General features: G+C 46.5%; 2 protein-coding genes across 2 annotated transcripts; one reads left to right on the top strand and one right to left on the bottom strand.

Annotated features, from left to right (window-relative positions):
- Positions 1-401: 401 nt before the first annotated feature.
- LOC149282032 (replication termination factor 2-like) lies at positions 402-14,206 on the bottom strand. The gene is made up of 11 exons (XM_089498695.1): positions 14,138-14,206; positions 13,576-13,670; positions 13,378-13,468; positions 13,056-13,192; positions 12,850-12,928; positions 9,323-9,436; positions 8,886-8,934; positions 8,723-8,809; positions 8,192-8,341; positions 6,907-6,967; positions 402-759 (listed from the first exon to the last, which is right to left on the bottom strand). Exons 1-11 carry the CDS (start codon positions 14,204-14,206, stop codon positions 402-404), a joined length of 1,290 nt encoding a protein of 429 aa, XP_089354821.1.
- On the top strand, positions 10,300-12,104 carry LOC149282033 (putative beta-1,3-galactosyl-O-glycosyl-glycoprotein beta-1,6-N-acetylglucosaminyltransferase 7). The gene is made up of 3 exons (XM_089498675.1): positions 10,300-11,272; positions 11,440-11,535; positions 11,884-12,104. The coding sequence occupies exons 1-3, from the start codon at positions 10,300-10,302 to the stop codon at positions 12,102-12,104; spliced, it is 1,290 nt and encodes a 429-aa protein (XP_089354801.1).
- Positions 14,207-15,083: the final 877 nt, after the last annotated feature.

Below are 15,083 nucleotides of genomic sequence, written 5' to 3'. Positions count from 1 at the left end.
CCCTTTCTTACCTTGTCCAGAGCTTTATGTTATGTGTTAACAGACCTTTAGTATGTTACCTGCAAGCACCTGAAGCGCATGGATTAGCGATAAATTAATTACCGCTAACAACGCGCTCAAGATTTACGGTTCCCAAAAAGGGTTTCAGCCCATCTTGTGTGATCTACGAACTGCAATGTATTGTATGGAGCCAAATTGGAGGGAGTATTTTGGGGGGCTTCTACGTGACGGTCACGATACCGGCCTCTCTCAGACCGGACGTGGAGGGGTTAATCTCCAGCAATGTAAGGATTGCATTATACGCCATACGCAGTGGATTCTGGGTAGTGAGATAAACCCAGAAATGTCCCCCCAACATCCCCTCAGACACCAAGTCCTGCAACCATCGTGATGAGAGGGTTTCAAATGGGACACATGAGGAGCGGGGACTGCGGGGCCCACATGGAGCCACATGTATTACCCCCAAATTTAATGATTCTCCCCAAAATCTCAACAATTTCAAAGCTGCCAGCTTCAGCCACCCGGGAGAAACCAACTAACCCATCAGAGCGGAAGCCATTCTTGCGCTTGGAAGTTGAGATAAAGATGGTGTTCGATGCCTGGTGGTACCCGATGCGTCTCAGCGGGTTGCTTGTACCCGATCCTCGTGTCTTGCCGTTTCCACTCGATGTCGCGAACGTTACCTGCAGACCCGTCAGCTCATCCGGGACCCTCGTAACCGGAGCTGCCCGCTCAGTGCCGCTGATAAAGAGGCAACACCTGTTAAGACAGAATACATGTGATAAGGCGTAATGGAGTCCTAGTCTGGAACCGTGCCTCGGGCAAAGGTTTGTCCTGCCGACCTCTGATCCTTCCTCCTGACCTCTGCAATTTAGGAGATTAACCGCAGAATATCCACAAGCCGCGGTACGCCGGCTCCCCGAGCTCACATATCAAAAGTTTCAGAGATCTTCAATCCCCTTAAAATGCCGCAATAAATCACCGATGATTTTCGAGTCATAAACGTGTTTAGGCAGCGATACAAAAATATCTCTCCGCGCAGCTTCACGTTCGGGTCTTAAAATCCTCTAATAATCTCCAAACCAACACGAAATGGAAAAAACGGATGAGCGAGACGCCGCAAAGTGATGCGTAGAGACGAGCCAACAAAAAGTAATCTCATTGGCTGCCGGAGGAAGAAGCCCATCAACGCCAGGCGTGTTATTACTGCCATGAGGACGATCTCTTCATAATTCCGACGGAGAGATAGTTTGGGGTCGGGAGACGAGATAAAAATGTTCGGCCACGAGAGGTGCAAGTGATGGCAGCGAGACGGAGTATCGTATCCCGGGAAAGATTTTGTATGAAGTTTGCCTAAATAAGGAGTTTTCTGTCTATCTGCAAACATATTCTAAGAATTGGTGTGGAAATGACAAAAATAGTACGTTTTATTTGTGAACTTTGCAGAATAAGCTTTGATTTAGAAATAAATAACGTTACTGGACATCTTAGTGCAGAGGGTCGGCCGACACTTTGGGGCATCGGATTGGGGCGCAGGAACTAGAAAGTAAACGGTGAGATGCGGCAGAATCGATGGGGTATCCAGCTTTAAAAAGAGCCAAAGAGATCGTCCTCATGGCATTAAACTCATCGTAGTAATAACACGCCTGGCGTCGATGGGCCACATCTGTATCGGATTCCTGAATAAAATACTTTAATGATCACTCAGAAATAAGCCGGAGTTCGTGTTCAATTATCTCCGGGGTCAGCTCACCTGGGTTGTCCTCTCCAGAGCAATGTCACGGTCCGGGGTCCGGCTTTGTGAGCAGACAATGCTTTTTACTTTGTTTTCACAAGTCATTTTAGTTTAGACGAGTATCAACAGATTAATCCCATAAAAGAGCCCTTGGATATTGGCATGTAAATGATGGGGGACCTCAAAGCTTCGGCTCATTAACATGTCAATGGATAAACGGCCCATTTTGTTTTTCTTACTTACTGTTTTAGACTAAAATGACCGAGCTGTAAAACTTGCTTTTTTTTGGCTCTATTGTCTCCCCAAACTGGGCTGTCAAGGTGCTTGGGTTTCAGTATTTTGGCAGATTACCATGCGTGCAAACACCTACGGGTACTGGATCCAAATAATAACCGCAATTAGTTTAGATGATACCGCCAGCTCCAAAAAGAGTTAAAGAAAATTAACAAAAATTGCCGAAAGGCATCAAAATGTGCAGCCATTTGGCGCTCCAAATACCTCTGTGCTCCGGAATATTTTGGTAAAATCAGTAAATGTTATCTAGTTTTTTGCCTGTTTCAACCTGTTTTGCGATTTTGTCGTTCTCTCCCAAAGCCAAATCTAGCCGGATGAACGGGGCCCAGAGTTCTGGGAACAAATGGGCCAAAAAAGGCATGTTATAGGGGCATTACATCATTTCTTGTTTTTAAAAAAAACCTCTGAACCCTACAGGGGGCGCCACCGACTGCACCGACGAGGGATAAGAGGGGTCACCGGACACCCCCAGAGTCCGCAGCTTGAGAGACAAATTATTATTCTCTTGGGTTCCTCATAGAGCTAAAAGTGTCCGGAGAGGAACAAGCGCACGCGTTCATCCCGCACCAACGAGCGGAGAATACATGAAAGCATTTCCTGGTCTTCGATTTTAACCCAATCCGTCCCATTTCTAGTCTGAAATAACGAGCGGCAGATGGCGGAGAGCCCTATGACATCACCGCGGCCGGTGGGGAGGACCCCATAACCCTTTCCAAGGCGAGCCGCGTAGGGACCCTCTGGCAGAGCTTCACCTGGAGGTCTAGAAACTGAAAGTTACCCCTGTCTGTATCTCACCCCTCCAGGGCAACAAGAGAGACGCTCCGCTCGATGTCATCAACGTCCAAATTACAATAAATAATCTGTTTCCTCTAATTCCATTAAATTCACCTAAAATAAATATTTATCAAACGAAATTAATGTTCCACTCTTTACCCATTTCTCTCTGAAAATATTTGAAATATCTTCTTGTTGTGCAATTGTGTTACTTTTTGAATATTTTTTGAAGCAATTTATACATTTTCAAACGTTTTCTTCTATTAAGTAATAATTACATTACAAGGAACCAAAAAAAAGGTCATTTTTGTATCGGCGAATATTTACAGTTTCACCATCAAAAGAAATTCATTGCTCTGTCGCTGGTTTTGGGTTCTTAGCCCCCCGGTTGGAGAAGGGACAGCGTTTCTTTTGCGTCGCCCGTTGGGGAATATATTTAGGTTTTTCTTGGTAGGGTTTGCATTAAATTCACGAAGTCTGAGCTCCGCTGGAGTTATTCTCCGGTCCAAAGGGCAGCTAACACCTAAACGGCTGACCCTGCCAAGCTCCATCTATCACGCACATCATGCAATTAACTCCAAACTTTCCAAGCATTCGCGACGTGTGGATACCTGCGCCCGGACTCTGTTGACAAACAGAATTTGTTGCCTAAACTGCACTCATCGGGAAACAGCCAACTGCTGCGAAGGGAAGGACAATTTAAAACGACGGCTGGAGATGCCGTGGGAGTTAATCAAGAAATCAGGACTTCAAAAATATCTAAAGGACTCTCGGCACGTTCTATCTGAGTCTCATAAACTTAGGAGAGGTAATGCTGGGTTCCAAATAATAATAAATGATAATCCTTTTTCTGTTCATATCTCTAAAAATCTGATGAATTCGGACGTAAAGAAGAAAACTACGTGTGAACTTCGGCACTTTTTAGATTCAGGATGAAATAATCTCTAAATGCACAAAAAAGGAGTAAATGTGTGAGCAATAAACACCCTCGCGATGAACTTTTACATACGGAATCGGAATGCGCTTTCATGATTTCTGCATATTTCTTAAATTCATCATCATTTAATAAAAAGAAGCTGAATAGATTAAAATCAATGTCTCCGGCTTAAAACAAGTCCCGGAGCCATCGCTCTGCATCCTCTCTACCGTCCCGTGAAACCTTTGGTTTTTAGAAAAGACTTTATTTGGCATTTTTTATGTTATTTTGCTCAAACACATTGCGTCCAGTCAAGTATCAAAAATGCATAAAACAGATGTGGAGTTTTCAGAAGATTTATTAAAAGATCTATTAATTAAAAAAAAAAATACAAAATTAAAATCACGTTCTACAAACAAAACTATTTATTCCAAAATGAACATTTCTTGGGGAAATATATATATAAATTTCTAATAGATAAATAAAAGTATCTGGAATCATTTCAGGATTTAAATGATTTGGAAAAAGAAGACTTTTTTGTAACTTTTGTAAAAAAGCCTCCAAACAAAGCCGCGTCACCTGAGAAACCGAGCGTAAACTCCAACCAAAACATAACAGTTTGCTTCTGAGAGTCGGCCCTCGGGCCGTGTCACATTCCTGACTCCGCCAAGACATAGAAAAGAACGATGTTTGCCCAGAGGACTTTTCTGATATATGGCTGTCATGCGAATGGTGGCAACGCGCGCCGGTAAAATAAAGTGCAGCGTACGCAGAAAAACACAATGTTTTTAATCATGATTATTTTTTGGTATTTTTGTTAGAACTTTGTCTTTATCGTTAGGTTTACAATTAGTGTAATTTACCATTTTTAGCCAAATATGATAGATTACGAGGACAGGTTTATTTGGAAAATGTTGTGAAAATGTATTATTTTATAGAAAATAAAAATTGGTGATCTCATGAAAGAATTTTCAGCAGCAAAAATACAGTTTTAGAATTGTAGTTCCTAACACTATTATTATAATGTATTAACTATTATTATATATTAACTATTATTATATCTTAACTATTGTTATTATATATTAACTATTATTATAATTAAATATTGATTATTATTATTATTATATATCAACTGTTGTTATTAAAGATTAACTATTATTATTAAAGATTAACTGTTATTAAATATTGATTATTATTATTATTATTTATTAACTATTATAACTACGGCTTCCGTAAAGTTATTCAATGGCTGATATTTTAAGTACCAGCCAGGAGGCAGCTCTATCTGATGTGACGAGTGGCACTTATTACCAATAATTCTATACTTGAGGTGCGAGATCCATAAACGTGTTTTTTGTCTTTTCTGTCAGATGACGGATCATTAAATATAGAAACAGATTCATTCCTCGGATCTGCAGACATTGCGTAATCCATTGTTGGGGATCTTGTGCAATTTCCTGGGAATTCCTTTCTATTATTATTATTTATTGAGTTATATAGCGCCATCATATACTGCAGCGTTGTGCATTTCTTTGCAAATTAAACTCAAATTGTAATTGAAAACTTGTGTATTAAAGTCATTCTGATGTGTTTTTAAAGTTCATTTAATTGTGTGAATTGGCTTCCTTTCTGATGTGTAAATGAACCCCCTAAACGTAAATTCCCGGGGGCACAGGATACGCGGAAGCTGCAACAAAAGACTAAATCATACATAATATATAATATAATAACATATATATATAATATATAATATAACATATACATATATATATCATATATATAACATATATATAATAAATATATATCACATATATAATATATAATAACATATATATACATAATAACCAATATAACATATTAAGGTGTTACTGCAAAGGTAAAGAGGGCTGTTGGGCGTGGAGCATTCGGAGGCCTCGGGGCACGCGGGTACATGATTTATGTTTCAGGTGAAAGGGGTTCTGGGAAACGCTTAGCGTGAGCGGCTCCCACGCAATGAGAAGAGTCAACACATCAGATAATATATTAGCATGAAAGCCGCTTCCAATATGTCGCCGCGCCGTACCTTCCAGCAGATGCTTTCCTTTCATGCTGGCCGGTTGGTAACAATAGGGACAAGATTTAAAGAGAATGTCTTCATCTGAATGAGAAATAAACACTGAAACATGCGATAATATTGCAGGGATGATACATTCATATAACCTGTATTTACGGTAGGTAGGCTGATAAACTACAATTCCCATGATCCTCTGCTGGCTACTATGTTATAAAAAGGCAAATCTCTGCTGGCTGCTATGTTATAAAAAGTCACATTTTTGAAACCCTGAGGTGTACCCCCACCCCCAAAATAAAAAAACATGGGGCGACGACCCCTGGCATATCTTGTCTTGTTTCTAATACTAAGACATTAAAAGTCAGAATTGCCCCCCACAAAAAAAACAACTTCCGAGCGGGGAGCTCCCTGACCAGGCTGTCCAATGTCAATGGCAAACTCTTCAAGCCTTTGGGGCGATGCGTTTGACTCGCAGCGAAAGTCTTTGTAACACAATGTTATTTCCTGGGGGGTCATGTATTATGGTGCGTCCTACCCCCACCAGAACATAAACATCCTGCAGCGAGCACCTGCCCCGGTCGCCTCTCCTTAGCCTCCAGCCGCGACACGTCCAAAGTCTACGGCCCGACTTGTAGACGGTTTAAGGCAAAAAGCCTGGATATTAGACAAATCGGAGCAGTCTGAAATGGGTCACATCAATGTGGAGCAATCTCCATGGAGACCGCTGGAAGGATCCCGACGATTGCTAGGTGTTGAGGATTGTCCCCCTTTTGTGTCTTCTTCGCCCTGATAAATTCCCCCCTAAGGTGGTCCCTACAGCACCTGAGACAGAATTTATCTCAAAATACATAATGTGGTTGGAATTGATGACAAAATGTTAAATTACTGGCACGGCCCACCTGATGTGCCGGGTATTCCGCGCTCCCATGCGCTAAATACCGCGCTAGGACTAACGGAATGCGATTCCTGCCCAGCCGGAGGAGGAAACCGCTTGGTCCCCAATCTGAGCATCTCCTCGGTGCCAAACATGCCGAATCGGAAAGGTGGTCTGCTATATGTTCTTTCTGCGCCTATCAAATCCCCCTAAAAGTGAGAAATGAATTGCAAGCCGTGTCCCTATAATGACTATTTATTGACTTGTATAGCGCCTCCATGCGCTGCACTTGGAACCACTCTCCCAGTACGTTAAACGCATAACCTTGGGAAGAAAAACAGAAAGCGAAGAGATCACATGTTATTTTGTGTTGTTCTCTCCTCGGGCTGTTTGGTCGCCCCAAGCCGAATAATATTGTCGTATGAAAAGCAGCCCCTTGGGATGCAGAGCTCCTGAGACGGATACGGCAGTTTATACTTCATTTGAATAAGACGATTGGCAGAAAAACAAGTCTGCAGATCTGATTGGTTAACAGAGTGGGCGGGGCTACCCCATTGACGATTACATTATTTCACGTAAACTCAGAACAGTTTTTATCTCTGAATCAAAAAGGCGACTTGGAGAAATCATGAAATAAAAGACTTTTTTTACTAGTTGGAATCCCGTGGATGCACCGTGATCAGGTGAAGGCATTGGTTGGGCTACAGGCCAATCACTGACAGCGTATCTAAACCACTAGCTGCCCAAACGCTGCAAGTCTGATAGCAAATTGCCCCGAATGCCCCAGTAATCGCTCTGTGATCCTTTGCTGCCACCTGGTGACCAATAGTGGTAATAGCGATTCTATCACACGCAGATCACGCACGGTGGGGGAAACGTCCCTTTCTCCAAAAGCAGCTGTAGTTATTCCCCCGTTAAAAAGCTTAATATCTGGAATTTGGGCGTCACACGAATTCTCTTTCTTTTGGCTTCGCGTGAAGTTATAACCCGACACTCGACCGATTCGTTTCACTTTTCAAAACACAACATCAGAAAGCTGGTTAATTTCAGACACCCCAGAATTTCCATGCTTTGACGGCGATGTCAAATAACCAGCTGCTTACATCATACATCACCAGTGCCAAGATACGTAGAAAATAAAAGACAAATTGTCAACTAATATGGGAGAGGAAATAGATTTATTTAATAACGGGTGTCAAAGCCCGAAAATTGTTTCCACGTTATTAGGAAATGCAGCTTTTACTGAATATTTTAACAGGAGGATTAAAAAAAACAGTTTTATTATTACTCGGGTTCTGGCAGTCATTAAATTGTCGCTTTGTTGAATGGGTTAAAAGCCGTGGGGTATTTTGTATTCGGAGGCGCTTGGGGCAGATGGGCTCCGGGGGATCCAAAACCTAACATTGGGGTGCGTTTAAATAAACAAAGAACGGAGCAAATCAGTAATGAAAATGTAATAAAACAGGCGGCTTCCTATCCCATCCGGCCGCGTGACCCGCGCCCCTTGCCGCCATTAGATGTAGAACGTTGACGGGGAAATCCAGTTACACGCCTGGTCCTTGGTGCGTTTGGCGGAGCTGTGGGATGAGAAGATGGACTTGTAGGCCTCAGACTTCCCTTTGTCGTCTTGTAGGGACCTCTTGCTGGTGGATGAGGAGGACCTGGACGTCTTCTCCAGAGAAACAGAACCATCGTCCGCTGCATGAGGGGACATCGACAGAAGTAAAGATATCATTCAATGACACTTTCTTACAAACATTGTCCCAATTTGACCGGATGATCAGCGCCAGGGGCATCCGCCGACAGCCCCCAACCGTCGGTGAGCTGCTCCTAGTGTATGCCAGCCAATCAGCTTTAAGCAAAACCGATTAAAAAAATCGTACCCCAATAACAGAAAATCAATGACATCATCAGAACCCGCCACAAGCTGGGCAGATGAGTCTGGGCAGGATGCCCACATTAACCCCTAGAACGGGTCAAAAACTAGAAGTTTGTAAAAGTTACCCCAGCCCCCATGTTTTGATAAAGACGATTTCTCTAGACACGGAGAAGCTTTTCACGCCTGCCTGCGGGACTCACCCGATCTCTTGGAGTTGGACCCAACATTCATCTGGTCTCCGGAGCTACTTTTTTCTCCAGTTGTAATTTCTTTGGATCCGGAAGGTTCTGGAAGGATACACAAAAGCGTCTCATTAATAACTCATCAAGGTGTTTTCTCACCAACGAGCGGTCAGGACCGTACCTTGTTCACTCTGCAGGACGGACTTTGCCGATTTTGATTTCTTTGTTTTCTATGAGACAAAAAAAAGTTTAGAGCAGTGAAGAGAAATACCTTGGAAAATGGCAGGGGGCGCATGTTGGGGCATCGAGGTAACATCAGGACCCCCTCTCTGCGGTCACAAGAGCTTACTCCTGTTGGCAGCTGATCTCCAGATACCGAGGATCCGGACTACGAGGAGTATTCTGGACGCCTCTCCACAGAACATCAGAGACTGTCAGGCTCTCCAAGTGCGAAGTTTTTGGGAAAAGGGACTGATATATATTCAGGGTTCATGCAAAAGACGGATATTACTGGGGTCTAAATCGAGATCAGCAGGGGCCGCTGTAGTGATTTGACAGGAAGAGACCGCCGAGAACCAGCCGGCCCCTGGCAGCTTAAATAGAAGCGAAAACACTCACCTTTTCCATCTTGCTCTTCAGTCTTCGCTCTTCCATCTTCCTCCTCAGTTCCTCCATCTCTTCCTTATCGCCATTAAGGAGAATGATGTCGTCCTCTTCAAACTTCTTTCCACACTTTGCAACAAAAAAAGAGGAAATCAGCGTCCGCGGAACATTAAGGGGGTGCCCCTTTAACCCCATAAAAGTGGCAATGGGGGGACACGGAGTGACTGCGTTATAACAGCTCTAGCCGAACCCCAACCCCTCCATGGTGAGCCAGAAGGTCGCGGACATTATGGAAGAATGACGCTCAATTACATCTTTTCCCAAAGCATTAGCTTTTCACATGGTTTCAGTGGTGAATTTACCCAAAATTATATGGTATATGGGGGGGGGCACAGAGCTTCCCTCGTACCCTGCCCAGGTCTCCCACTGAAATAACAGAAACCACCATTTACATAATCTGCTCAGCAGGGACGGCGCTTTGCATGGGGAAAAACAGCCGGCAACTCAGGTTCTGGCCCCAGCCTGCGCAAACGGACAGCCACCCAGCGACCGGTCTGCCGACTGAGCCGCAGCGGGTCAAGAATACGGAGCGCTGCTCCCCTACCCGAGCAGAAAACACACCACGCTACAGACCTGACAGCACCACATGGATAATTAACCATTCCACGAGCAGAGAGATTGCATCAGGTGAGCGGCAGATTTATTTTAATTAACTCCTTAAGGATTCCTGACCCCGCGAGACAAAAAACTGCAGATATAGGAAAGCAAACCCGGCAGCCGGTGAAAGCGGCCTCTCCCCACGGCTTGTGGATATCGGTTCCACGGTATCACGGCGAGACCTCCAACCAAAGAAGCGCGAGATGCCCAACATCCCGTGAGACAGCAGTGAAAGCAGTCGCAGTTGAACGCAGCGTGTCTTCCGCCGGTGTGTGAGCGATCCGGTGCCGGCATCACGTTCGGTGTAGGAGATGTTGAACACATTGGGGAAGAAGATGTGTCGCCTGGCGGCATCCAAGTCCGGGATCGCGTTTTGTATCGTCATCTGCGGCGTCTTTTTCACGTTTTACTGGATCAAGGACTTCCGGAACCAGAAATATCCCCCCCCCGAAATCAAAGAGTGTGGGTTTTACCCGGGGGAGCTTTGTGGAGCTCTGTTTGAAGGCAAACCAGCAGCTCTGGCGGTCGGGAATATTTGTCAAGCGTCTCTCCCACCGTCCCGAGACCAAAGTCCTGCGCGTTTAAGCACCAAGTCCAACTGCTCCACGATCACCAAGGAGTTAAAGTTCATAACGCGGCCCCTGTCCGGAGAGGAGGTAGATTACCCCTTGGCGTACATACTGACCATCCATAAACAGCTGGACATGTCCGTGAAGCTCCTCAGAGCCGTTTACGCTCCTCAAAACATCTACTGCATTCACGTCGACAAGAAATCCTCCCGGGATTTTAGCCGGGCGGTGCGGAAACTGGCCGGCTGCTTCCAAAACATCATCGTTCCAGCGAAGCAGGAGAGCGTGGTGTACGCGGGAATCTCCCGCCTGCGGGCCGACATTGACTGCATGGAGGAGCTGCTGGCTGCGGACACCCCCTGGAGACATGTCATCAATCTGTGCGGCCAGGATTTCCCCATAAAAACCAACCGGGAAATCATACGGTACCTGAAAAGCAAATGGAACGGAAGGAACATAACTCCCGGGGTGCTTCAGCCGCCACACATGATGTACCGCACACGCGTGAGCTACAGGGAGTTCATACACCAGGGGAGAGCTTACGTGTATCCCAGCTCGGACGTGAAAAGCGCTCCCCCCCACAACATGACACTGTTCTTCGGGACGGCTTACTACGCCCTGACCCGACACTTCGTGGAGTTTGTGCTGTCGGACGAACGCGCCGCGGATCTCCTCAGGTGGTCGGCCGACACGTACAGCCCCGACGAACATTACTGGGTGACGCTCAACAGGTTGAAAGGTAAAGACATTAATGAAGCGAAACGCGTGCGGCCGGGAACTGAATAGAAAGAAAAGCCCTGAGTGGGGCTGGGAGGGGGTTAATCCCAGAATCTACCCCTCTAGCTCAGTTACTGCTTAATGTCAGCTGGTGTCATAAATTAAACAAGAGACTTCTGTGTCTCACAGATGCTCCGGGATCCACCCCCAACACGCAGTGGGAAGGAAACATCAGAGCCATTAAATGGAGGGACCAGGAGGGCCGGACTCACACCGGCTGCCATGGTAAGTAAGAACCGGTTAAGGCCACGTCTTTCTGATAGTTTGCCGGTACCGGTACATAACGGCGAGAATCTCATCTCTCCACATACATGTCAGTCTACCCCCCACCACGGTAATCTCTCCACATACATGTCAGTCAACCCCCCACCACGGTAATCTCTCCACATACATGTCAGTCAACCCCCTGACAGTCAGTCAACCCCCTAAACTGAAAACTGGGTTTTCAGTTTAATAAGCGATTAACCCTCGCTGTGTGTGATTACCCCTCACTGTGCCTGCACAATTAAACCCTCCGCCTGTGCGATCACCCCTCGCTGTGTCTGATTAACCCCCGCTGCGCCTCTCTACCAGGACACTACGTTCGAGACATCTGCGTGTACGGATTAGGAGACCTGCAGTGGATCACGGAGTCTCCGCATCTATTTGCTAACAAGTTTGACCCGAGAGCGTACCCGCTGGTGACCGACTGCTTGGAGAGACATTTCCGGCTGAAGGTGCTGAGACAGGCCGAGGTGCCGATAGATCCGGACTGGTACCTGGAAGAGGACGACGTCAAACTGGCCAAAACCTGATAACCGAGCCGGTTCCGGCCCCCGGAGGCCTTCAGACAAGCCGAGGCAAGAGGATCGGGACAGGAGGCGCGCAGGTCACATAACGCAAACATGGAGAGGTATTCAGAGACATCACCCAATATATATGATATATATGAGAGCGCGTTCCATGCATGTGGAGAACTGTAGCAGTGGCGATGCACTATAACAATTCCACCATGTGCCGGGGAGACTCAATACAGAATAATTCATACAGCGACAAGGGCCGTGCATGCGCGTGTCACCTTCTTCCCCTAAAATGAATGTTTATTTCCGTGTTATTAAAATCCCCCCCCCCCAGCTCCAAGGGTCAGGGCCCTCTCCGTGTGTAACCCCATAAATAAACATTGTGTGATAATAACGAGTCCGTCATATCCCAGAGCTGCGGGGTAAATTACACCGACCTGCTCCAGAAACGGCCCCCCGAGAGCACCGCATGACCCCAGTGAATATAAATAAATAGTAACCGGCAGCTAAGCAACCGTCTCTGGGGCCCAAAAAGCGTCTCGCAAATAAACTGACCGGGGAGAAAAAAAGACCTGAGCAGAACAATCACAGAGCGCAAAGCTCCGGGTGCCAAGAGAAGGCATACGGGGAGCGCTACCAACCAGGAAGCGGTTGTAACTCCCAAACACGGGCAATCGGTTATAAACCAGTTATTAACCCCCAGTAACCCAGAAGCCCCAGTCGCTGGCACGATGTGAACCAGTAACCGACGGTCACCCACCTTGTGGCAAATGTCTGTCCTGATTTCTTTGAGGGCTCGCTCTGAAAACACACAGCCGCAACGTCTCAGCACGCAGAACCTAAAACAGACGCACAGCATCTCAATGAAAGCCCCCGCAGGGACGTGCAGCCCCCACATACCCAACAACCGCATCTCCGGCGCATCTCACGGTGAGCTGAGAGAGAAGCCGCCTGCCCGGCTCCTACCTGTGTCTGCCGTTCATCTCCAAGCCCACGACGGGGCAGATAAAGCGTGCCCCCCGATCCTCGTAAGCATCCCCTTTGGCGTTGCTCTTGTCTCCCGACCAGGCCGGGTTGTCGGTCAGGTTCAGTTCGATCACATTCTGCGGAGAGAGGAGGGAATCACTGGGATAAAAACTCTGAGCCGAGAATCCGAAGCCATGACATAATTCACTGAACATTCAGGTAAAAGAATAATTAAGCAGGAGAAATATGTTTAGCGCCGCGTGCCGATGACTTCCCCCCCGCATCCTGACCCCCCTCCCCAGGATACCCCTTTATCGGTTACCTTGATGCTCTTGATATGAGCCGCCGAGCCGTGGGGTCTGTCTGGCGACTTGTCCAACAGAAACTCAATCAGAGCGTCTTTATTATAAAGTCTGAAAGAGGAAAAGGCAACACAATCACAACAGCATTGCTGCAAACCCGTCCGCTGCCGCCAGTATCCATGGCAACGGCAGCCAGAGGCTCGGCATAAAGCAGTTACCTTCCCAGGTCACAGGCCACGATGGGCTTGGTGAGCCGCTCCTGGCTCAGAGAGCAGTAGTTCCAGCGCGCTGCCAGCTCAGCATTTTTATCCACCTATAGAAGGGAACAAAAAGAGTGAGTGGCAGCCCTCCATACCGTATTCACTAAACCAATCCCTCCCCACCGTCTTTGGGACCATAATGTACCCCTCACCCAGCATAACCTATACAGTTATTATACCTCTATACAGACATAATATACCCCTAACCCAGCATAACCTATAGTCAGTATACCCCCAAACAGACAATGTTCCCCTCACCCAGCATAACCTATACAGTCATACATACCCCTATACAGACATAATGTACCCCTCACCCAGCATAACCTATCTAGTCATACATACCCCCATACAGGCATAATATACCCCTCACCCAGCATAACCTATACAGTCATTATACCCCTCACCCAGCATAACCTATACTGTCATTATACCCCTCACCCAGCATAACCTATACTGTCATTATACCCCTCACCCAGCATAACCTATACAGTCATTATTTACCGCCCTCCGCCGTCTTTACCTTTTCCGCTTTTTTGGGCCCTTTCACCAGTTCGTGCCTCTTGGGGATGGTTCCTCCGTCGCACCCCATAATACCCCGAAACCCAACTAATCGCTCAGCGACCAAAACTTCCGCTTCTGCTGTCACGTGATCTGCGCACGGAAATGCGACAGACGGCGGCCATTTTGCTACACCCACAGCCCGCCTTCAATTTCCTTACACACGGTTTGCCAGCCATTGGGATACACCAATATCCGGTTCGCCATATTTCTACACCCATATCCGGTTCGCCATCTTTTTAAACCTATATCCGGTTCGCCATCTTTTTACACCCGTATCTGGTCTGTTACACAGTATTGTGTCTGCCATCTTGTTACACCCATGACGTGGAAGCCGCCTCCGGGAGCATTAGTTTATTTATTAAAAAGAGGGACGGAATCAAGTAAACCGGGACACTCGGCGGTTCTATGATTAGGTGTGTAGTGTTTCTCACCTCACAGACCCGGTGTGTTGAGGAATTGAGATAAAACACATATGCCCCGGTGGGTTGATATTAAAGGCGATTTATAGCAGGAATCTGTTAGAAAACCATGAGAATTTCCTCTATAATGTTTTATTTACTGATTTATATAGCGCTCAGTCGGTTCCGCTCTTTCTCCACAGGGTGGCAGCATATCCCACATACAGCCTGCAGTGGCGACTTTCCGCCGGCAGGTGGCGCGCAGCACTGCGTAGTGAGAGGCAGTGGGGTTGAGCTGACATTTATTGCTGTAACGCCCGCAGGTTCCGTAGCACTTTACAGCCAGAGTCGGTAGGGCACGCAATAACAATAACTGGTACACAGGAGAAGAAATCCTGAATACAGAAGCGAGAAGGCGTGCAGCGCGGGGCAAATCCTGAATATGGGAGTGAGAAGGGGTGCAGCGCGGGGCAAATCCTGAATACGGGAGCGAGAAGGGGCACAGCG

This window comes from Sceloporus occidentalis, unplaced genomic scaffold (assembly GCF_023333645.1).
Source record: "Sceloporus occidentalis isolate IW3139 unplaced genomic scaffold, rSceOcc1.0.p SCAF_124, whole genome shotgun sequence".
Lineage (NCBI taxonomy): Eukaryota > Metazoa > Chordata > Lepidosauria > Squamata > Phrynosomatidae > Sceloporus > Sceloporus occidentalis.
The sequence above is the reverse complement of the archived record's forward strand: the minus strand, read 5'-3'. Positions and strand labels throughout refer to the sequence as shown.